General features: G+C 43.3%; 1 protein-coding gene across 3 annotated transcripts in view; it reads right to left on the bottom strand.

Annotated features, from left to right (window-relative positions):
• Positions 1–23,984, bottom strand: part of vimar (visceral mesodermal armadillo-repeats) — a 124,737-nt gene that overhangs the window by 50,521 nt on the left and 50,232 nt on the right. For all 3 annotated transcript variants that reach the window (XM_037428550.2, XM_075878157.1, XM_075878156.1), the window contains exons 10-12: positions 23,505–23,642; positions 5,110–5,235; positions 1,756–1,845 (exon numbers count right to left, since the gene is read on the bottom strand). In XM_037428550.2, the coding sequence (XP_037284447.2) occupies positions 1,756–1,845; positions 5,110–5,235; positions 23,505–23,642 (354 nt within the window). The remainder of the gene's footprint in view (positions 1–1,755; positions 1,846–5,109; positions 5,236–23,504; positions 23,643–23,984) is intronic.

Raw genomic sequence — 23,984 nt, 5'->3', positions numbered from 1 at the left:
TGCAGCGAGTCAATCTATTTCGCACAGAGTTTGTAAAGCATTTCCACTTCGGCTTCAGCATTCTTCTGGCAAGAGAAGTTGTGCGCCGCAATGTCCAGCGCCAACACTCTATAAAGACGACGGCAATGACTGCTTCTCATCTGCTACCCTCTGTGCCGCAGCCGGAGCATGGCCAGCACATGATGAGAAAGGAGGAGCGTCTCCACGCGGAGAGAAGGTGATCGGCATTTGCGAGAAATCCAACACTTGCGGCAGCTTCTTCTTCTTCTTTTTTTTTTGCTCTCTTTGTACACGGCGTTGAAAGGAAAAGGTTATCAACGTGGCAGGGACGGGAAAGGAGGAAGCGTGGTACCGGTGCATTGCAGATCGGCATTAGAGAGTGAGCCAATACTCCGCGACAGCTTTATTTTTTTTTCCCCTTTCTCTTCGTGCACAGCGTTGAAAAGAGAAGGGCCTCTACGTGACAGGGACAAAAAAGGAAGAAGTGTGGCACAGGCACATCACAGATCAGCATTTCAGAAAGGGCAAACATTCCGCCACAGCCTTTTCTTTTCTTTTCTTCTTTTCCTTCTTCGCGCGCATCATTGAGGTGGCGGAGGTGCCGCCACAAGATCGGGCGTGTTCCTGAGAGCATTTTCAGAGCGCGGTATGTTCGAATGAACTGTCGCAAGTGCTTGTGCGTTTGAATTACAGGGCATTATTGCCCATTGGAATACACATAGCTTTGGTAGGACCACAGTGCGAGTTTCAATTAACCGGAAGTTTGAATTTAGCATGTTCGAATTAATGAGATTCGACTGTCTGAAATGTTTTGCGACATTTTTGCGTTGCCGTTCTATGATTACACCATGACTGGTATACTTTATGTTACAAAGAAAACAGATTTATAAAACATTGGTCATCAGTCCTTTTAATCACCATACAATTATTGTAGGTATACTGTAATAACTATGGTGTGTGCCCTCATCAGTAATTATGTTTAGAACACGACTAATGTGACTTTTCCCTTAAGAAATGAGCAATAAAGGATTTTCACGAAATCTGAAAAATGCACTCTTGGACAAGACATATGAGACATGAGCTAGTTGGTGAGCAATGACACTCATGGAGTGCACGATATCATGCTTAAGTATTACACAAACACAAGCACCAGCCATAATGTGTGAGTCTAAACCATACAATACAAAATTTTTCCAAATCTGCTATGTGCACTCTTGGTGAAGACATAATCATGCCCAAGTCAATGCTCAAGAATTTGTGAAATAACTATTATTCTCAAGGAGAGGATAGTTTTCATTGTCCTGGACAGCACTGATGAAGATCTGGTAAGTAATAAAATGTAATGGGCAAGTTGGAGTAACTACCTTTATAATAGTATCCCACTGAGTTCTCACATGCATCAAAGAATGGAACGGCACCAGAAGCAAGAATAAAGCAATTAAATATGAAGTTCTTAGTTTTCCCTTATCATGGTCTTTCATTCCATGCTAAAACTCAGCACAATAGAATTGAGATTATAGTTTTTTTTCATCTTAACAAGATTCACTAGTAATGCCAGTGTTTCACTCACCAGAACAGAATTTTCCATCTTTCTGCAGGCACTAAGCATGAATATGTTCCTTTAATTGTTAAAGAAAAAAAAAGTTTGATTTGACACCACTGTAAGTGTTTGAAGTTTTTCAAGGTGGTTACCCACATCGTAGCCTCTCATTCGAAATTAAACGTAATAATAAAAAGCGTAACATATATTCTCACCTTTGACACCCGGGTGGTCTTCAATGCTACACCATGTCACAAGATGCTTCACCAGCTGCTCATTCAGGCCCAACTTTGTAGCGACAAGCTCTGCACAACAATGTTAATATACTCATGAGAAAAAGAAAAAGCTATGCAGAAAGCAATGCAGCTCAAGCGACATTTTTCAACAAGCTTTTTGGCAGCAACTGGAGGTGATGTTTAGAAAATTAGGGGGTATTGAAGCAATTGTCAGTTAACATTGGCATTTGAAAGAACACCTGTCCTGTATCTCGCATATGAACCATTTCTAGATGTGCACGACTATTCTAAATTTCAAATATTTTTCAATAAGTATTCACTATTCAATTCATTTCCCACTAAAATTTTACTACTTCAATCATTCGAACTTCCCGAAGATAAATACAGTTGACGTCAAAGTGATAGTGGCACCTTTAGGTTTTTATTATGCTTCACCCCATCCCACTTTCGTTCTGCGGCAAAGCTGCCTTTCAGAATCTGCTCTGGTTGTAAATGTATTGACTCAAGAAAATGCTAGTTCTAATATGGCGATAACAGATGTGAAATAAGTGGAGGCTAAATTGATTTTGCTGTCGACTTAAAATTTGGACAGGAAGTTAAAAAAAATCAGACGCCTAACATTTCTAGCATACAAAATTTTGGGTGTTCTTTCACGTCTACGAGACAGGTTTGGTACTCTGGACTCTTAAGGGAGTACACCATTGTACGCCACATCAGCCCTTCTGCAGAAGTTCAAAAAGGAGGAGAGAATAAGGAAATAGTATATTCCCTTTTCAGAGTTAAAGTGTTGTCGGCAATACTTTGATTGCACCAAATCATGTACATAAGCACAATTCGGCCTCTGTTCTTGATAAGACAGCCATGAAACACCACCCCACCAGCACTTCATCAAACTAGCTAAAAAAAAAAACAAGTTCATGTTGCTATCTCATAAAAATATGCCTATAAATCTTCTCGAACCCTGTTTCTGAAATTTCGCTTCAAAGTACTATCAAAAATATATTGTAGCAATATTCTATTATTATTTGAAAAATATTTTCTATTTGCACCTCAACTATAATATAAAAATTTGCTCTGCACCAAAAATTTTCCCATTTGCACAGCTCTGATAATTTTTATGAAAGTGATCTGACATCAAGTTTCTTAATAATGATGTAAAAGATGACTAAAATAAAGATGCCCTGCCGGTAGCCAGGAGGGGAGGGGGGGGGGGGGCTGTGGGCCCAAATTTAAGGTATTTTTCAACTCTAGAAGACCAGTGGGAGACATTTTTCATGACGTCGGTAAACCCTGAGGACCAGCTCCGGCTGGTGGAAAGAGCTCGAGCATCGGCGGCCAGCCATGGCTAACTGGAATGAGAATGTTGGCGGCCTCTGGGAGAAGAGAATGCACGCCTGGTCGCAAAATTAAGTTTATTCTCTCTCTCTTAACGTCTTTAGCAAGTGCCCCCCCCCCCCCCCCCCATAATATTCCTGGCTACGGGCCTGATGGATGCCAACATTGAACTGTGTTGTTTTAAACATGGTAGTCTTTCTTAGGATACTTATTTAAATGAAGAAGTTCTGGTCTGTTTTTATGTTGCTCTCCGTGCCGCACGGAGCAACCGCCCATGAAACTAACTCCCAGCCATCTTGATTTGCTTGCTGCATTCACACTTGTGAAAACTGTCAATCAAAAAGCAAGTATGCATATTTGAGATAAGCATCAATACATAAGTATTAGGTAGTGTATTACTTTATTTCTAATGTGCATTCTAAAAACCTCAATGCTTATACGGCTGCGCTGAAGATGCGATAATATGAACAAAAAAGGGGGTGTTTTCTATGCTTCACTAAAACGACCCTGTGCTGCCACCAAAGCGGCTCTGCATTCTAGAAAAATTGTCATTTTTTGAAATTACTGCCACATGGCATCTAAATATCCCGCAGTGCCTACTCACCAATCTTCTCGCGTAGCACATCAAACAAACGCTAGATTCTCTCTCTCTCCAAACCAAAGACTCTCGTCTTTCAACGACCTTTGCTAGCAAATTACACAGATTTGCAGCCAATTTTTTGTTCCACGGTTATGTTTCAACACAGGGTGGCCACATGGGGTGTTTCATGAAAAACGAAATGCTTGAGACCAGCCCAGTCTCTGTAGCTTGCCCGAACGAAGCATATTATCTCCCAATAGGTCAGAACACATAGCGAGTGACCTTAAGTTCAGTCATGAAAGTTTACACCTCGTGAAGCCACGAACCGCGTGTTTGATAGCTGATGCAACAGCACAGCAGACATCCAAGCGAGTCACAGCGAGTGTCACCACGTTGCAGTATCCTGCACTCACATGTCCTGCATTCTGCTTACATCAAAACGCAGTCACCATGGCCAGGCTTTTTTTAGTGCCCATGGCCAGGCACTGAACTATGCTGGACCTGTGTACTCAGTTTAGATTACATCTGAACACATTTGACGACTAATTACTTTATTCAAATGTTGTACCATCTGCAATGACTTGCAAAATAGAAAAAAAAGTGCTTTTTACAATCAACTATAACTGTAGCTGGGACGAATTTCAAACTTGATATGAAGCCATACAGATATTAAAGGTTCACAGTACTATCTTTAAGATGATATTGTAATAATGTCTGACCATTTGTGCTATGCTGAGTAAGCAAGTAAGCTGTTTAATTGTTCCTAATGCTTCGTTCGTGCTCTTGATAAAACATGCTTTTATAATGTCAAGTGTAAGGACAGAAACATGTTGAATACAGCCACAAACACTTTTTTTAGATTAATAAGTAGACTGTCCAATACTTGAAAAACTAGTAAAAAAAGTTTTCAATGCTTTATTTGACTTCGTTTCAAAGGCTATTAATTTTCACACACCCCAGTTCTGCGAAAAACATGCCAATGCAAAAGTTGGCCAAGGTGATAAGGTATGAACGACTGAGTATGTTCAAGAACTTGCAACAATCAAAAATGCTGAAGCCAGAGAAAATCAACTCCAAGCAACACAAGTCTAGAAAATTAGGCTGCTCCTTAATGAGAAGTTCTTTGTCTGCCCATTATGAATGCATAGTGCCCTTGTTTGGGTGGCACGCATACTAGAGAGCATGCGACCAAAAGTGAAGTAAATGAATATGGCACTCGGCTTTGGCACGTGCAGCCCCGGCTCACGTTACCTGCTGCCGCCGATTATAGTTAAGCCGTCTCTTTTCTTCACTCCTGTGGCATAAGCCTACAAATACAATGCATCTACAGCAGACCTGGTAAAAGTTGTTAAATGCAGCTTGTTTAAAACTAAAACTGTAATAGAGAAAACATGACGAACAGGAAGGCCAGGACATACCTTGTTTGTCAACTAGCATGCGTAATGTGCCAAGAAGCTTGAAGACGACAGGGAATGTCTCCACGGCCAGCATTGACAACAACTTGTCAACAGCGCCAAGTTCTGCGAGTAGAGGCTTGTTGTCCACTAAGGGAAACAAAAAGTCCCAAAGGTCATGAGAAAAAGCTGAACTCGTATACACACCCCTAGTAGTGGGGTCTCTCCAGCTCAAAGAACAAAAGACATATATTGTGCAAATAAACAAAAAGGGCATTTGTTTGTAACTTTTTACATAGCCCACTACTCAATTATGCAAATAATAGCAAGCCAATGCAACTAGCCACGCCAGGACAACAAGAAAATAATGTTTGCCCCTGCCGGAAACCCCAGCCTATGTCATTCAGAACCATGTTTGATGGTGTGTGCATGTGTCCAGAATTTCGTCTCTGAAACAGAGGCATAGTTGGGGGAATAGGAAGAAATCTTGTAATGTTTTAGGCGTCTAATTTTTTTCCTCATTATGATGCACCAACTAGCCCAGCAAAAAGTACTTCAGAGTACAGACATTGTCAAGGCAAGTCCTGCTTACAATTATTGCTGCTTTTGCTTCTAACATTCATATTATGTAAGGAAGCACATGAAAGAAACAGTGGCATTCACTGTGTGGAGGCGACGCCAAAGTATTGATGCTCTTGTGACACATGCTCAGGCACATATGCAGGTATTGGCACTGCACTATGCTGCTCAGGGTTCAAGGCCAGCTGATATTCCTGTAGAACCTCACTCTAGCGAAGCAACTGTAACAGTGCCCCATCACTTTCCACTTTCCAGTGCCTTAAAAATCTGTGCTCAGTCTAGGCTTCTTGGCTATCTGTCCATAACGGACAGCCTAGCTGCTGGACACACGGTTCACAAAAACAGGAATGCAAGCCAGTGCTCTTGGCCATTATGATAAAAGGTTTGCTTCCGGAAGTGACATTAGCAACCAGAGCTGCTGCTACTCCTAGCCTTACTGCCACTGCTAGCTTTTGCTGCCAATGTGATGGCTGCTTGCACGCTGTACCAAAGGTAAGACCATGGTGATGTTTTGTTGCAGTAAAAAAGAGTGGAACAGCTTAGATGGGTCTGAAGCAGGCGCAGAAAAAAGTGCATTTTGTAGCAGGCTTGGAGCAGCCGGAAGATTTAGAGCAGGCATGGAGCCGCCAGGAGTGCCTTTTCAAGCAAGTGTAAAGCAGTAACAACATTCACAGCAAATGCAGCCCCATTCAAAGCACCTGTAAAGGAGCATTTCTCCAATGCTGAATTTTTCAAACACTCAGCTAAATGGAGCAACAGCCTTATTATTGCAATAAAAATTACAGACATTCTCGACGGGCCTTTGCTATTGCCGACATGTCCCGTATAACTTCCAAATTTATAACATACCTTCGACATCGTAAGTTCTATCCATGGGTAAAAGCGCACGAGCAGGGCGATGAATGTGGCTTTAGCAGAGATCAAACGATCTGGCCCATCTCAGTTACTCGGAGGGCACCTGTAATAACATGCCCCCACCCGGGAGGCCTGTAGTCTAAGCAGAGAGGAAGCGCTTCGCCCGTATTGAAAGTGCATGAAAAAAAGAAGTGAGGGAGTAGGGAGAGGTGTCCCTCAAGCAACAACTATGAACTTTGCTCCTAGGGGCACGGTCGCGATCACTGGCGTGCACGCTAGCTCGGCAGCCATCAGCTGGCGGCACACATACACTTCCAAATGTTGCGCCCTCATTGCGAAGAGACTGTGCGAAAAGTGTTGATCTCCTTGATGCAGCTATATTCTCGTACACCAGTATTTTGTACAGTAAAGTGAGATCAGATCCAAAAGAGTTAGCTGCCAGCCCTTGCGGTGCAACTATGACTCTTTTAGTTTGTACAGCTCCCCATTTTTTTTTTTTAACCTGAACGCGTGAGTGTCAACCACCGAGTTGATAAATGCAAAGCACAGCAGCCAAATGAATGAGAATATGCGCATGCGCTCTATGAGCAGTCATGTGCACCTGTCTTTGCTAGGCTGTTCTGGGAACCAGACACCAACCTCGCATGGTTGCATTGTAGTAACAGCGTGATAACTGTAGGAAGATACAAAATCGACAGGCAAGAGTGCTGACTATCAACTAAATTTATTGGAGGTGCTACTACCACTTTTATATGGAGTGCAAGAGCAATGCTCACGCGCAACTACACATGTGTGACCATGAAGAAATACTCTTAATTGAGAAAATAATGCTCTCTCTCGAAAAGGAGACATGATAGCGTCCTGATGCATTGATCCGTGGCCTTCCTGATAAAAAATTATTCTATAATCTTTTTTTCAATTTCTGTTCTGGCTTTTTTTCAAAAACTGTTTTATGAAACAGAGGACTGCCCTTACATTCTTTGCAGTGTACAGCCATAAGACTACCATAGCTATTCTTAACATTGAAAGCATGCTGTCCTGCTTGGTCACTGACGCATTTCCCAGGTTGTCCTATCTTTATTTTTCCACATGTCAGCGGTATTCATACATATTAGATTGGCATTCAGTAAGCCTATTCTCGTGACGAATGTTGCATGATCGACTACTCCTGTTGCTGTCTAGTTCACACACTTTTGAAAGCTTGCAAGGGGCAGAAAACAAATTGATATCATATCTGATTGCCATTCTCTTTAAATTGTGAGATACCTTATATACGTATGGTATAACATGCAGAAGTTTTTGGTCGTCATTCTGTTTTTCTTTTGGTCCTGTTTTGTTTAACTTTACTTTCTGCAGGAAGGTTTGGCAAACGGGTATGATGATGGTGTTGAGATATCCAGCATTCTTTATTCTGTTTTTTTTAGACTGACCTCACCCTTGTGCTCACATGAGTTCTTAAGGGCAGCCTGAATATACCCGGTGGTAATTCCTCTTTTTAATAACTTCAAATTCATACTATCAAAAGAAAGGACATTCTTAGCGTCCTGGGCCAATAGCACCAGCAAATATGAACATTATAAAAAAATGAAAAGCGAACGTCTAAGTACTTAATGCCATTGTCTTAAGGCAACTCAAACGTGAATTTGAGCCCCCAGGAGTGCTCTTGGAAGACATTGAGCACAACTTCAACCTTGTAATCAAAACACATTTGTCCAGTTTTTTCAACATGCACGAAGTAATCGTCAACATCACGATGCACTCTACGTAGAGGTACACATGCAAGGCTCGTGGAAATGAGATTGTCAATAACAGATAAATAGATGTCACAAAGAAGAGGGGCCAATCACAAACCTATAGATATGCCAGTGCATTAGATTAAAAATCCTCATCTTTTGAGTACAGTTTCAGCCATCTTTTTTTTCTTTTTCGAACGCTGCTGTCAAGTTATAAAAAACAGTTTTACCAAAAGGGTGAAGCAATGAATACAATAGCAACAAATTTTAAGGCTCACAGCCAACTCATTTAAATCCAATATTGTGTAACTCTACAGAACGCTGCTGTAATCATGATAGTGCCATTAAAATCATAGTTCATGGCTACTGCTGGAGCCTTGATAGCCTCTACGAAACCGAAGCAATAACTGTTTCGATTAGACCAAAAGACAATGTTTCAGCCACGTTTCCGGGCATGACGTTTCATGCCTTTCGCATCTTGCAGCTAAATACTGGTTCTGCAGCACAGTAAGCTGCTGAGAAAGTGAATTTGGTTCAGCAGGGGTGGTATGGTGCAGAATGGCACAGGTAGACATGTTGGCACACGATGGCACAGATAGCACAGCTTTTTCACCCCTGAGTAAAAAAATTGTCTTTGGAGGCTGTAACACAAACAGTCAATACGGGATACATTGAACTCAAAGGGAATCGCGAGATAGTTCGATATACAATCGAACACGCATATATCGAATTCGAAGGGATCACGAATTAGTTCCGATATATGAAAAATTTGATATAAAAAAATTAGAGGCCATGAGAGCTTACCTGTAGTGGATCACCACCTATAACAGGCGCATTCAGGGATGACAACCAATTCCACATACACGCTGCAGCAGAATGATTTATTCGCGTGAAACAAATTGCTATTCATGGCCTGCTTCTTCGTTTTTGAAATGTTGAAGACGCCAGTCTCGATCTAATCAAGGCTGTCCAGGTGCGACAGCCCGGTTCCCTCCATGTGGTCGATACAACAGCGTATTGATGCCAAACGCTGTCGCCACACTTCAGTGCCAGAGTACGCGTGTGTAGCCAGCACCTCGTTCGGACGATCCTCCTCGTCACATAAGTTGTCGGCCTGGACATTGCAGTCCGCTTCCACGAAGTTGTCCGCAGACACTTTGCGTGGAACTGCTGCCAGGAAGCGGGACAACGACTAACGAAACGTGTCGTCTATGCACTCGTCGTCTTCACCGGTTTCCGTAAGTTCCACTGTATCTTCACAGAAAAAACTTCACGGAGATTTCCGGCCACTCCTTCGTCATCCACTTCTGGATGTCCTGCCTGCTGGCTGCTTCGCTTCAGCCAGAATCGATTTTGGCAACGACGTTATAGCGCTGCTTAAATTGGTGAAGCCACCCGCTGTTCTCAGCGAAGTTGCTTCACTGAGTGCAGCAGCAATTTAGCCTAGGTGATGAGCATTGGGCCATCCACCGGAATGTTCTTCGTGCCCACTTCTAAAAACCAGGCATAGAGTGCCTTTTCTACATTTCTGTGGGCAGAATGGTGCACATGACAGGCTCCCGACGTTCGCTGCTCTGCCGCCTTTGCCTTGATATCTGCCTTGTTTTTCAACAAGGTACTCAAGAGTGCTCCATGGTATCCTGAAGTCGTTCGTAACAGTTGAACATTTCTTGCCCACTTCAACACGCTGTAGCCTTCAACTTCGTCCCAAGGTCAAGGGTCTTGCGCTTCTTGATGCTGGCCATAGCTACACGACCAGTCGACAATTCAAGGAGTCCACAGCGGTTTTGCACACCACGCACGCAAAAAAGAAATGCTGCACATGTGGTGGCACGTAGGCGACGTGACAGGGGAAGCAACAAAGCGCTCGCGAGGCAATGGTCACCTAAGGGGCAACAGTAAAAGGTGCGAGCTGTGATTGGCTGATCAAAACTCTTATAACAGCAACAAAAAATAAAAGGCGATAACAGGAGGACGTTGCCTGCTCGGTTCCTGCTCTCTGACGCGATGGATACACGGAAAAAGCATGAGAGAGGGAAAAAAAAAAAAGCTGTTCCGCAAGTTAGAGATTAGGCAGTCCGAGCCCTCTCGCCCTTACCTTTTTTCGAGCATTTCGGGTTTTGGCGGAGGCATAGTGCTGCGCTGAAGTCGCCGGGCTCTGCGAGTGCCAAAGTGCCCCTTCCAACTAGCGCGCAGAGCTGCGCTGCCGTGGAAATTGCGAGGGGGGGGGGGGGAGGGTGAGTGCTAAAGCGCACTTTCCAGCTCGCGTGGCATTTGATATATCCGAAGTCAAAATACTGTTCGATATAAACGTGCGAATTTTTATAATTTTACAAAGGAATTTCAAGAGATAACTTGCGAGTTTGATATACCCGAAAATTCGATATACGTGGGTTCGATATAACTGTGTTCAACAGTATCGATAATTTGAAATACAAAATATCTACATTTAGGCCTAAATTAAAGCATTTTAGGCTTCGAAAATTATTACAAGCACTAACATAACGTTTCACTCACAGTATAATGACGACCAAGGTGTGAACTGCAAGTTACCACACTTTAATTTCGCATAAAAATAGTTCGTAAACTTGTCTTGCTTTTGGAGCGCAGTCAAGTTCGAGTAATCCTCAATATCAATGAAGCTTTTCAAATTTGAATTCAGCTCTTTTGCCCACAACAGCGTTCACCGACTCAGAACGCCAATGCAAGCTTTAATGCACGGGAAAAGGCTGGTTAGCGGCGGTAGAGAAAGCATTGGCATAATCATAACCACAGACTAGATTTCCGCAGCACTGGCAACGCAGCCACGATCTCAGCATCGATGCAGTCAGAAACAGCTATGTCGTCATCTAAACCGATGAGGTAGCTCGCTGTCTGAGACGGTGGCCAGAAACAGTGATTACTTGCAGAATTCACGGATGATAATGTGTAGTGATTTATGGTGCAAGGGCCATTTGATGGCCAAAGACCGCTAGGTCATTGTTGAAGTGATAGGAACAATGATAGAGGTAGGTGGCTGTATAAAGACCTTAAAATTCCTGGCAGTGACGCGGGTTAAAACACAGAAGTATTAAAATCATGGCAGTGATGTGAGCTTTGTGTAGGAAGAATAAATGGTAAAAAGTTGTGACAATAAAACAATGGTGAAGATGTAGCCCCCGCAGCAGCAACCTCTCTTCGGAGGCCATGCGATGGAATTCTTGGGCATATGACGTAAAAGTACCTACGTGTTTTAAAAATTCTAACAATGATTTATGTGTGAAAAGTGGTTCCCTACCGACAAACATTGCCGGGTGAAGAGGCAACTGCTGTCGGTAGGGTAATAAAAAGTGTCTTCTTATGGTGTCTAACTGTTTACACTTGATTAAAACAAGAAGCACTGTTAGTGCTTCATGACATCTCTCACACAGTGGTGGGTTGCCACTAGACAAAAGGAGTGAGCGTGTCATGTATGTGTGTCCTATCCTAAGCCTTGTTAGTGTTACCTCTGTGCAACGCCATTTCGATACTGGCTGCCAATTACTAAAGTGTGGCTTCATAACGTGTAGTTTCTTTTGTGTCTGTCTATCCCGCGTGCTCCCTGCCAGTAATCTCCGAGATTTAGTTTGAGAGAGAGTTTCAGGTCAAGCGCCGGGATAGATATGGGTGTATTGGCAGTTCTCTCATGAACAGATGCGGCAAGCTGGTCAGCCATCATGTTGCCTTGGATCTCGCGGTGCCCTGGCCCCAAGCACACTGCAACATATTGTTTGAGTGTGTATATTATTGTCCCATCATCTAGACACATGCATACAAGGCTTTTATAAATATTCATCAGGTATTTTCTGTCACTGCTCCATCAATGTGTGCGACAAAACTTGTGAGTGCATTCGTTGCTTTCAGGCACTTGCTTTTGAGGTTTTTAATGTGAGGTACTAATGTGAGCTTCTTGTCCAAAATTATGCCTACAAGTTTCTGTTCAGATTTAACTGGTAGCCACTGACCATGCAGGTCAATATCTGGATCAAGATGGAGACTTCTGTTTTTTGTGAATTAAACGGATGTGCTTTTTAGCGGATTAAGAGTGAACCCATTCTCGTCTGCCTTCTCGTCAAACTAAGCTAGACTGGCCGCTTGCAGATTGCAAAGTTGCATGATTTATAACCTATCTACACATTGTCGACGTATGTTCAAGAGTCATGCGCCAGAAGAGAAAAAGGAATTGTTTGATGTGTTCACCTAGCGCATTGCAGCGAGTCACGCCAGAGGCTCCTATGAGCATTAAAGTTCAAGGATAAGATAGGGTTCTGGAGGTTCAGCTATTAAGGACTGGAATTCCCGTTTTTCATTACGATGGTGTGGAGGTATGTAGACAAAGCTGAGATGATGATGAGCTTATTGAAAAGAACTGCTCAAACTGCCACCAACTCAAGAGATGTTTGTAGTGATTGGTGTGTACATGCAATCCCTTAATTGACTATAGCAGCAACATCACTGCATAATGCAAAAGCAGCATCCCGGTCCTTTCGAAAAATAATGTAGTGGCGTAGAAAGTTGGTGTTTTTCGATTATAGGTGTGTTTCATGGACACAAAGCACTTTTGGTGAGTGTGCGTGTAGGAGTTAGACATAAGCAAGGTTTCTGAACAGTCCTCTGATGTTCCACTGTAGTATTTGAGTCTCCATTCTAATGTAGTGCGGTGCTGTGTGTACAAAAAGTATTGCCTTATGTTACAGGGCCCCCAAAGACTCTTCTGAAGTGGTTGATGGTGCCTGCTCAGCAGAACTGTTCCCAGTTGTTTGGGACGAACTGCGGTTGCAGTGGGCCGGGGTCCAGCAGACACGGGAGTCTGCTGGCCCTGTTTAGCAGGGGGCGCAACAGGACAAGCTGCTCCAGCCAAGGGCACTGCTGTTGCGACCACGGTCACACTTCAGGTGTATGTCGTAAGCGCCAAAAAATGTGGCACGGCCCTCCACCGTGCCACTTCGGCGAAAGAAGGATCCAACTGCTTATGAACAGAAAACTGTTTACGCGCCTCTGGGAATAGCAGGTTGAATTTGACCTTGAGTTCTAATATTTCTTTCTCTTTTCTCCATGTGGGGCATGATTGTGAGTAGGTGGGATGTGTCCTTTGCAGTTGGGACAATGAGTTGCTAAAGCACAAGTGTCTGACGTGTGTTCGGTGGATGTACACTTTGCGCAAGTAGCACACCCTCCGCAATTCTGATTCACGACCCACGCGGTGCCACTTGAAACTTCGACTGAGGTTAGGAATGTATGGTCTGACACAGAGCTTACCAATACCCGGTTTCGATTGATTCTGGTAGGTCGCTGGTTCCAAAGGTAGTTATGTGTCTTGTAGGAATTTGTTATCACACCTGAACATTATTCTCTGTACCTTCACAGTGCTTCGGTCTTGCCATACTCCTAACAGTTCACTTTTCCTCAGCTCGAAAAGGTCATTATTGGAAATGACACCACTCACTGTATTTATAGACCTGTGTGGGCCCACTGAAACAGGAATGGCCCCCAATTGTATGATTTTTGGATAGCTTGTCGTATTGAGCCTTGTCTTGAACTTCTAAAAGGAGGTCACCAAATCCCATCTTTGTGACTTTGTAACCTGGACCAATTTCTTCTGTGAGGGTTTTTGATACAAAGAATGGTGAAATTGCACAAACTTTTCTTGTTGTAGTTTTGGATATGGATTACATCATATTTTGGAAAAGTTTGCTTTGGTTTGACTAGTGCGAATGTTTCTTCAGGAAGCGATTGGGTAGGGGGGAAAGAGCTTGCCATATGAAGTGTTTACAATTCGGCGTCGATGGCGGCCACCCATCATAGAGCCCAGCAAGGGGACACTACAAGGTTTAATAAACACTTGCAGATGCCAGCCATGCATCGTGGCTATAACTTACTATAATTATCCCAATTTGGATAGCTACACCAGGTTAACCCTTGCCGCCAGGAAATTTGGAAGCATACGAAAAAGAGAAGATGACAGGACAGATAAGCAATGTGAGAAAAAGACGAAGCTAAGAGGAGAGGGACAAAGGAAAAGGCGACTTCCGATGTTCCCAGGGCGGGTAAGCCCAAGGGTGCCGTCCACATGAAGCCGGGGCCAAAGGGGTATATTGGCTCCGCCAGGGGGCCTTAAAAGTCCAATCACCCAGCAATGGCTCAACCCCCAAAATCCCCTTTTCAGTGGACATGGCAATGCCACAGGATCCCCCTTTCCCTGAACATGGCAATGCCATGCACGGCAAAGCGTAGGAGAGAGTCAAATTCCCTCTTCGGTTAGCTCAGGTCTGTGGTGTCGCCACACAGCAAACGCCTGCTTGTGCAGACTCTCCTGCGGGGGCAGAATTCGCTGAGGCACCGTATGTTGTCGGTGGTTATGATGCATGCAAAGTCGTCTCCTAGCCCGCAAAGAAAGTTTAGGACGATGCTTTACTTGACGTCGCTCCAAGTGCCAGTCATAATTTTTATTCTTTCAAGTGGTTCGACCTTCTGTTCAACTCCTGAATGAAGATTTATCAAAACATGGCGAGAAGTACACAAGTCCACAAGGAGCAAAAGATCACGCCAAGTTCCCACCATTGACACGTTGACAATATCGCTGTCACTTATGGCTTTGTCGCTGGCAGCCGCTGCTTTCAGCTGCCTCAATTAGAAAAGCTAGAAAAAGCGTAGCCTCCGAGACATGCGTTTTAAACAACTGAAAACACTAAAAATATGTCATGAGGTTGCGAATCTCGAAGGCCATGCTTTTCAGGCTCGCATGCCATTGTGTCCTTACAAAGAAAGAGAATGTGAACATTGCAACGACATAGCAGAGTCACTTCGCATTCTCATTTTGGTGTCCTCGGCAATCGTTCTTTTTGAAAAACACTATGCCCGCATATTAAGACCTCCAAAGCACTCGCTAGTGCTGCGCAATAATCCAGAGCAGCGCGATAAAATGGCACCACCCTTACGTCACTTAGGCACGAAAACGGATCAGAACTTGTTAGAACATGGCCAAAAATTGATCAATATTTGCTAGGAAAAATGCACTTTCTGGGCTTCGGCGCAGCACAGTGTGCTACATAGCAGATGTCCCGCTGTGCGGGAGTTCCAATATACTGGTGCACCGGTCCCATACTTTTGTGTGTCAAATTCAAGGAGATTTTTCAACTGTTCAATATAGCCAATAATTCGGTATATCAGAGTTTAATATATCCGGGATCGGCTTAGTATGTTGAACTTCAGTTTGTTTATATCATCATCATCATCATAAGCCTGACTACGTCCACTGCAGGACAAAGGCCTCTCCCATGTTCCGCCAGTTAACCCGGTCCTGTGCTTGCTGCTGCCAATTTATACCCGCAAACTTCTTAATCTCATCTGCCCACCTAACCTTCTGTCTCCCCCTAACCCGCTTCCCTTCTCTGGGAATCCAGTTAGTTACCCTTAATGACCAGCGGTTATCCTGTCTACGCGCTACATGCCCGGCCCATGTCCATTTCCTCTTCTTTATTTCAACTATGATATCCTTAACCCCCGTTTGTCCACTAATCCACTCTGCTCTCTTCTTGTCTCTTAAGGTTACACCTACCATTTTTGTTTCGATTGCTCGCTGCGTCGTCCTCAATTTAAGCTGAACCCTCTTTGTAAGTCTCCAGGTTTCTGCTCCGTAGCTAAGTACAGTGCAGTCCACTTATAACGATATCGAGAAAACCTAAAAATATGATCGTTATAACCGGTGATCGTTATATCTGGACTGCCGCCAAAAAATTGTCGCCGGACGTACCTTTTGTAGCTCCAGGCTTCATTTTGCTATTTTCACCAATTAATAAATATTGTAGATAGTAGGATGTCAAAAACAAGACTTTATTTCTTACTCCGAAGAACGCATCACGGGTTCGCTGAGGAAGAGAGACTGACCGACGGCGGAGTGGGAGCAGTGGGAGGAAGAAAGCACAGCCAGAGGTACACAGCCGGAATGCCAACGAGGCCCCGCCCCCATGCCGCCGCGCCGCTTTGCTTTTCGCTTTTTTTATTTTCTCTCTCTTTCCCGCTTTCGTTCGGCAACCTACGAGTAGCTTGCCGGCTTGCCGTTGTAGAAGGCGGGGAGCCGCGGAGCGCGGCGCTTTGCTTTTCGCATTTTTTTTTTAATTCTCTCAGCCTCTCCGCGGTCGACGCGCGGCGAGGCGCAAAACGTGACACAGCTGGCGCCATCTGTAGCGCGTCGCGCCAACTCGCGATGCTCTCCTCGGCTTTTTGAACGGCCGGGACGCGCTGCCGGCGCTGTCCTGCAGTGGCGGCAGATACGTACTCGCCTACGCTAACTTTTCGTCTTGTCTCGGCATAGTTCGTTTCAGAAGAACTTATCAATGTAAATGTTACGATTATTCTGAATGAAACATGCCGTCCACGGCAAACTTTTCATCGTTGTATCCGATATGCGGTGGATAACATATCGTTATATATGGTTTTTTTCCCCATAGCCCCAATGCATAAAATGAGACTGTTAAGTCGACCCATCGTTATAACCGATATATCGTTATATGTGGTATCGTTATAAGTGGACTGCACTGTACCGGCAAGATACAGCTGTTATATACCTTCCTCTTGAGGGATAGTGGCAATCTACCTGTCATAATTTGAGAGTGCTTGCCGAATGTGCTCCATCCCATTCTTATTCTTCTAGTTACTTCAATCTCGTGGTTAGGCTCTGCGGTTATTACCTGCCTTAAGTAAACATAGTCTTTTACAATTTCAAGTGCACTATTACCTATCTCGAAGCGCTGCTCCTTTCCGAGGTTGTTGTACATTACTTTCGTTTTCTGCAGATTAATTTTCAGACCCACCTTTCTGCTCTCCTTGTCTAACTCCGTAATCATGAGTTGTAATTCGTCCCCTGAGTTACTCAGCAATGCAATGTCATCGGCGAAGCGCAGGTTACTAAGGTATTCTCCATTAACTCTTATCCCTAACTGTTCCCATTCTAGGCTTCTGAAAACCTCCTGTAAGCACGCGGTAAATAGCATTGGGGAGATTGTGTCCCCCTGCCTTACACCCTTCTTGATTGGTATTCTGTTGCTTTCTTTATGAAGCACTATGGTAGCAGTTGATCCCCTGTAGATTTCTTCCAGAATGTTTATATATACTTCATCTACGCCCTGATTCCGCAGTGTCTGCATGACGGCTGATATTTCTACTGAATCAAATGCCTTCTCGTAATCTATGAAGGCTATGTATAGTGGTTGGTTATACTCCGAGCATTTCTCTATTACCTGATTGATAGTATGAATGCGGTCAATTGTTGAGTAGCCTGTTCGAAATCCTGCTTGTTCCTTTGGTTGATTGAATTCTAATGTTTTCTTTACTCTGTTAGCAATTACCTTTGTAAATAGCTTGTATACTACAGAGAGCAAGCTGATCGGTCTGTAATTCTTCAAGTCCTTGTCATCTCCTTTCTTATGTATTAAGATGATGTTAGCGTTCTTCCAAGACTCTGGTACCCTTCCCGTCAGGAGACACCTCGTAAACAGGGTGGCTAGTTTTTCTAACACAATCTGTCCTCCATCTTTCAGCAGATCTGATGTTACCTGATCCTCACCAGCAGCTTTGCCTCTTTGCATGCTCTCCAAAGCTTTTCTGACTTCTATCATTACTGGTGGGGTGTCATCTGGGTTACTGCTAGGACTTATAGTATTAAGGTCATGATTGTCTCAGCTACTGTACAGATCTCTGTAAAACTCCTCCGCTATTTCAACTATCCTATCCATATTGGTAGTTATTTTGCCTTCTTTGTCCCTTAGTGCATACATCCGACTTTTGCCTATCCCAAGTTTCCTCATCACTGCTTTGACGCTTCCTCCGTTTTTCAGAGCGTGTTCAATTCCCTCCATGTTATACCTTCTTACATCGCGTACTTTACGTATATTAATCAACTTCGAAAGCTCTGCCAGTTCTATTTTGTCTGTTGTACTTGACACTTTCATGATTTGACACTTTTTAATTAGGTTCTTCGTTTCCTGGGAAAGCTTGCCAGTGTCCTGTCTAACTACCCTGCCTCCAACTTCCACTGCACACTCCGTAATGATACTCGTCAGATTATCATTCATTGTATTTACGCTAAGGTTGGTTTCCTCACTAAGAGCCGAGTACCTGTTCTGCAGCGACACTCTGAATTCCTGTACTTTCCCTCTGAGTGCTAGCTCGTTGATTGGCTTCTTGCGTATCAGTTTCTGTCGTTCCTTCTTCAAGTCTAGGCGAATTCGAGACCGTACCATTCTATGGTCACCGCATTGTATCTTGCCAACCACTTCCACATCCTGCACGATGTCTGGGTGTGCACTCATTATAAAGTCTATTTCGTTCTTATTTTCGCCATTAGGGCTCCTCCATGTCCACTTGCGGTTTTCTCGTTTTCGGTAGAAGGTATTCAAAATCCGCAAATTATTGCGTTCTGCGAATTCTACTAATAGCTCTCCTCTGGCGTTTATAGTGCCGATTCCATAATCTCCTACTGCCTGGTCTCCAGCCTGCTTCTTCCCTACCTTTGCATTAAAGTCGCCCATCACTATAGTATACTGTGTTTTTACCTTACTCATTGCCGATTCCACGTCTTCATAGAAGCTTTCAACTGAAGCGTCATCATGGCTGGATGTAGGCGCGTAAGCCTGTACTACCTTCATCTTGTATCTTTTATTGAGTTTAATTACAATACCTACCACCCTTTCATCAATGCTATAGTATTCCTCTATGTTGCCAGCTATGTTTCTGTGAATTAGGAACCCCACTCCCAGTTCTCTTCTGTCTGCCAAGCACCGATAGCAAAGGACGTGCCCATTCTGTAGCACAGTATAGGCCTCATCTGTCCTCCTAACCTCACTGAGCCCTATTATATCCCATTTTAACACCCTCTAGCTCCTCGAATAGTACAGCTAGACTTCCCTCACTAGATAAGGTTCTAGCGTTAAACGTTGCCAAGTTCAGGTTCCAATGGCGGTCTGTAGTCCAGAGATTCTTAGCACCCTCTGCTGCGTTGCAGATCTTACCGCCGCCATGGTCAGTTGCTTCGCAGCTGCTGGGGACTGAGGGCCGTGAGTTATTTGACGTATGCATTTGTAGCTCTTTGCATTGTTGCATTTTGTAGCTTTTTGTAAAAAACTTGAGGAGGATGCTGAAGCATCGCCTTCAGGACTGGAACACGATAGTATAAATGTGCTCCGTTCACATGGCATTCCCATTCGCTGGCCACTCTCTGCTTCCAGGTGCACATCTCAACCATATTACAAGAAAAGGAACATCAGTACGCAATCGCTGCCTTTTTAAACTCTCCTAGAATAGCTACTGCAAATACAGTTGCGAAGTACCGATTATGCACTCTTAAGACAATACGTACACCTGTGCAGCTGTATACTTTATTCATGTTGAGGCTAATAATTAAATATGGCCGAGCGCTTTGTAACAGGTGGGCTTTTAAACCACTCGCTCTGCATAATTCATGAGGTATAATACTACACTTGTGCCACACAATAGCATCACTGTAGCAAAAAGAATTATCAAAGAATAGCCGGTGGGTAAAGGTCTTCAATGCCTGGCTCAAGAGCGCCGCTCGTGTTTAGCACTCATGCCCACCCTGGGCAGTTAGCTCTTGCATTGCCAAGAAATACAGTCACCAACCGATTTTTCATACCTGACCGGGACAGCGAAATAGTAAAAAAAATCGAACAGTCAAGAAAAAAAGGTCAAGCCATGAAAATGAATTTTTGTTCAGATTTGCAAAGGCTAAAAAAATCCCTAATAATGCCATGCTCCATGCTGTTCCTGGGAACAAGCAAATTTGGTTTTATTTGGGCTGCTGTAACATCGCTGGCAATCGCTGCCGCCGACCCGCCGACTGTTGCAGACAGCATAGTTTATGGCTCCATGGAACTAAGCAAAGCAAAACTTGATGCCGGTCACAAAAAGATGCATGCAACTTCTCGCCTGTTAGGTAAAAATTAACTACACTGCCTAAGTTTTTTTTTATCTGCGATGACATCACACAGTACGTGAGCCTTTAGCATTTCGCCACTATGAAAACGCTACTGCCGCGACCACGATCGAACCCGCGTGTTCTAGGAGAAGCTGAGCATCGTGACCACAGAATGCTACTGAGCAACCACAAACAGCAGCGAGCATGTGAGGCGCACGACGGCTAAAACACATTCGGAACACCAATAATATGACCATGTTCGCAATAACAACCAGAAAAACAAATGCCCAGAAAATAAAAACAACCCACCAGCTTATTAATAATGATAAGGCTGACTGAAGAGAAATGTTTTGCAGTTTCCCTAGCCAAGAAAGATCAGACATGGTCGAAACTGGAAGAATGTGCGCACCAGTGCACGCTTCCAATCTCTAGCCACTGCAAGCCGAACTCGACCAATCCAACAAAAAATCCAACATGGCGGCTTTCAATATCAAGCGACACAGCTAAAGCGACCGAATTAGTTTGAAAAATCGAACTTTGGTTATTCATTCAAAATATCGATGGCGAAAATGCATTATTGCAATAAGAACCTTGACGGTGCATTTGTGAAGTCCGAAATATCACACAAGTCCGAATTTTCGGCATCCAGAAAATCCATCTGTGACTGTAAACGGCCTTACACATCAGTTAGTGTAGCTTCTCATACCATGCAATACCTGTATAGATTTCTTTCCAAAGCAATTTCAAGCAGTGGCGTCGCTCTGTGGTAGAACGCCTGAATGCAAGGAGAATGCTGGGTTTTGTTTAGACTCGAACCCTCCCTTTTTATTCCGCATTCATTGCGATATTGCACAACACAGATTTTTGCACAACACAGATTCTTGCACAGATATTGCACAGCACAGAACACGATATTGCACAGCACATGCACAACACAGATTTTTTACTCGCAACTAAGCCTGCCAATGACAAAATTTCGGCAGTACAAGCTTTTTAACACTCACAGGAGCGGTAATTCATGCTATTTGCTTGTTCATGATCATTAAAACAGTGTATAAACAATGAATGTAACTTTGCATTCATTCATTGTTTATGCACTGTCTCGATGCTCTTTAACACTATCATGTTAATACATTGTATGCTCTGTGTGCATTTGAGTGTCAGTTGCATACTGCAGCAAGCAGACCTGGGTCCACACATTTTAGTTCATCACACTTAGCCATAATTGAACTATGCTTGACAGTCCATTAAGCATTTGCTTAAATCGACTGTCGCCTTATGTACAATTCATTGTGCGTACAATTGGTGCCAGAGTAATCGACTGAGCACTAACAATAACAAGCTAAATTTATTACCTTTTCCTTACACAATAGTAATAGTCCAGGTACTTTATCTATTGCATCCAGAATGGTAATGAATGATTTGCTTGTGACAATATACTACAATATTCGGGGTAGTATTACATACGCATGCATATAACATTTACAGTGCACGTGTCCTTACTTATGAAGAAACCGACATGTGGCAATAGGATTCTATTAAAAGCTAAATTTTACTTTGATGTTAAAACATTGCAATTACTTTACTGTGCTTTAACTCATAGACATCTTTATTATATGACATTTTTACATGGGCCAACACTTCCCTCTCCCTCCCACATTTGTCCCTGTTACAGCACATTCAAAACCAAGACACATAAATGACGACACTGAACCTTCTCAAACTAATGTTTCTTCGTTGACTTCTACTCACAACACACCACTACTTTGTAAACTAGATATATTCTATATTTTTCTGGCATATTACTTTGCAAATTTATCAGCAGAAAGCTTCCTATAGTCATGATTAACCCAAGTCACTTTCCACGTGTCATACAAGATTTGCTTCATGGAATAGGTTCCTGTTGCTTGAACCAAGGACCAGTTTTGGGAAATTTGCCGCTAATTACCCTTCAATATGGAATGTCATGCCAATGATGATTACATACTATATTATTGGTCCAGTATTTAAGTTTGACTGGCATGCTTATACGTATTGTTGAACTCTCTATATCCTGGTACTGCTTTATTTCTTCTCCTACTGTGAAAATTGCCATTGCATCCCTGGTAGCCACCTTGAAGGCATCTCTGACAGCAATGCTTTAGAACGGGTAAGTAGAAGAGTGCATGTTTATGCCATGGCAGCCATGGCTGGACATTGATGCGTGTGGCCAGAGTTCTTGAATCATATTATAGTATTAAAACTCCTTGTAGGCTCTATGACTTCACATGCACACATCGCATTGCTCAAAATTTGCAAAGGTTTGCTGATTGTTGCACCGCATGCAAGTGGAGAGACAAACTTATAAATAGCGTTTTCGTGTGGTTCCCGTAGCACAAAACCAAAAGCTTGATGGGGCGAATAGTGTGTTTACGTTAGCGTCTCACTCTTTGTACATTAAGTGAAACTTCGATTATACGTCTCCCGGTTTCCGTCAACCTGTATTTTACGACACATTGGTTTAGCCCCAGCAAAATACCTATTGAAATAATGTATTAAAAACTTTGGTTATACAACACAGTTTTACACTGACCCCGCATCTTACGACGACTTTAAAATTACGTCCAAAAGAAAAATGCCAGGCCTGCACAGAAGGCGCAACACAGTCACAGCGAAAGCTAGAAGAGTAGCCTTTCAGAGCCTTTTTTAAACACTCATTGATTAACTGCTGCAAGCACACTTGCTGGGTACCCGCTACGACATCGATAATCATAACTTCTGTGTAGTAGGCCGGCATTCACTACGCTATCCTTCATCATTTTTGGGAGAAGCGTGGTGTCTGCTACACACCTGCAAGAAATTTTGTGCAAATTTTTCATGTAGTAGCTGACGACGATGAAAAATTAAGCCTGAAGTGAGTATGCACACCACAGTTAATAGATGATCAAGAACAAGCTTTTGTAATGGGTTGGAGCATTGAATGACCCACTCGTTACGCAATTCGAATTCTGTGATGCCCGTTTTTTTTGCTGTTCCAAAACACTTCATTACTCATTAACGCGATTCCTTCCCCAACATCGAGCCTGCCTAAGGCAAATTTGCAAACGACTTTCAAGCACCGCGTGGCTCAGTGGTAGAATACTGGGCTGGCAAGCAGGCGACATGGGATCACCCCGCTGCGGTCTTTGTGTTTTTTATTTACTGAGCTTTTCTCCTTATTTCGTGCGATAGTGGGTACGGACACCGGCGGCACCGAACAACGGTGCCGCACATGACCCGTGTTGTGATCTCATAAGAGCTTTTGCTGTAAAATTTCTGCTTACATGGAATGGCAAGGTTCCGCAATGCTGCCAATAAGGCATGCTGCAGTCTGATGTCTCCATCTGTTCCTGTGTGCTCTGTAAGAAGGTCCAGCAGACGCTTCGCAACACCATCTCTGACCATCTGAATGCAGTGATCATCTGAAGAATGCACAGTGAAAAAAAAACACAGTAAGTATGCAGTACCATAAAGACAAATTAAGCATACAGGCTTTCAACAAGTAGCAAAGTACATATACAATGACAGATAATTTTTCAGTCTACCTAAAAACAGGAATGATGGCTTTTTTAAAATGTGAGAGGTTACGATAAGTTATCAATAACCTCGAAGCAGCAAGTTTCAGATGTAAGGAAAATAAAAAATTCTGCAACTCACTGCTGTTACCTGCTAATAGCAGTTGTGTGCATTAATGCATTTTTCTGTTTTATTACGATACTTTTGCTCCATCTACTGCATTGCCACAGGAAATTGCCATTGCTTTG

Source organism: Rhipicephalus microplus, chromosome X, assembly GCF_043290135.1.
Source record: "Rhipicephalus microplus isolate Deutch F79 chromosome X, USDA_Rmic, whole genome shotgun sequence".
Taxonomy (NCBI): Eukaryota; Metazoa; Arthropoda; class Arachnida; order Ixodida; family Ixodidae; genus Rhipicephalus; species Rhipicephalus microplus.
The sequence above is the reverse complement of the archived record's forward strand: the minus strand, read 5'-3'. Positions and strand labels throughout refer to the sequence as shown.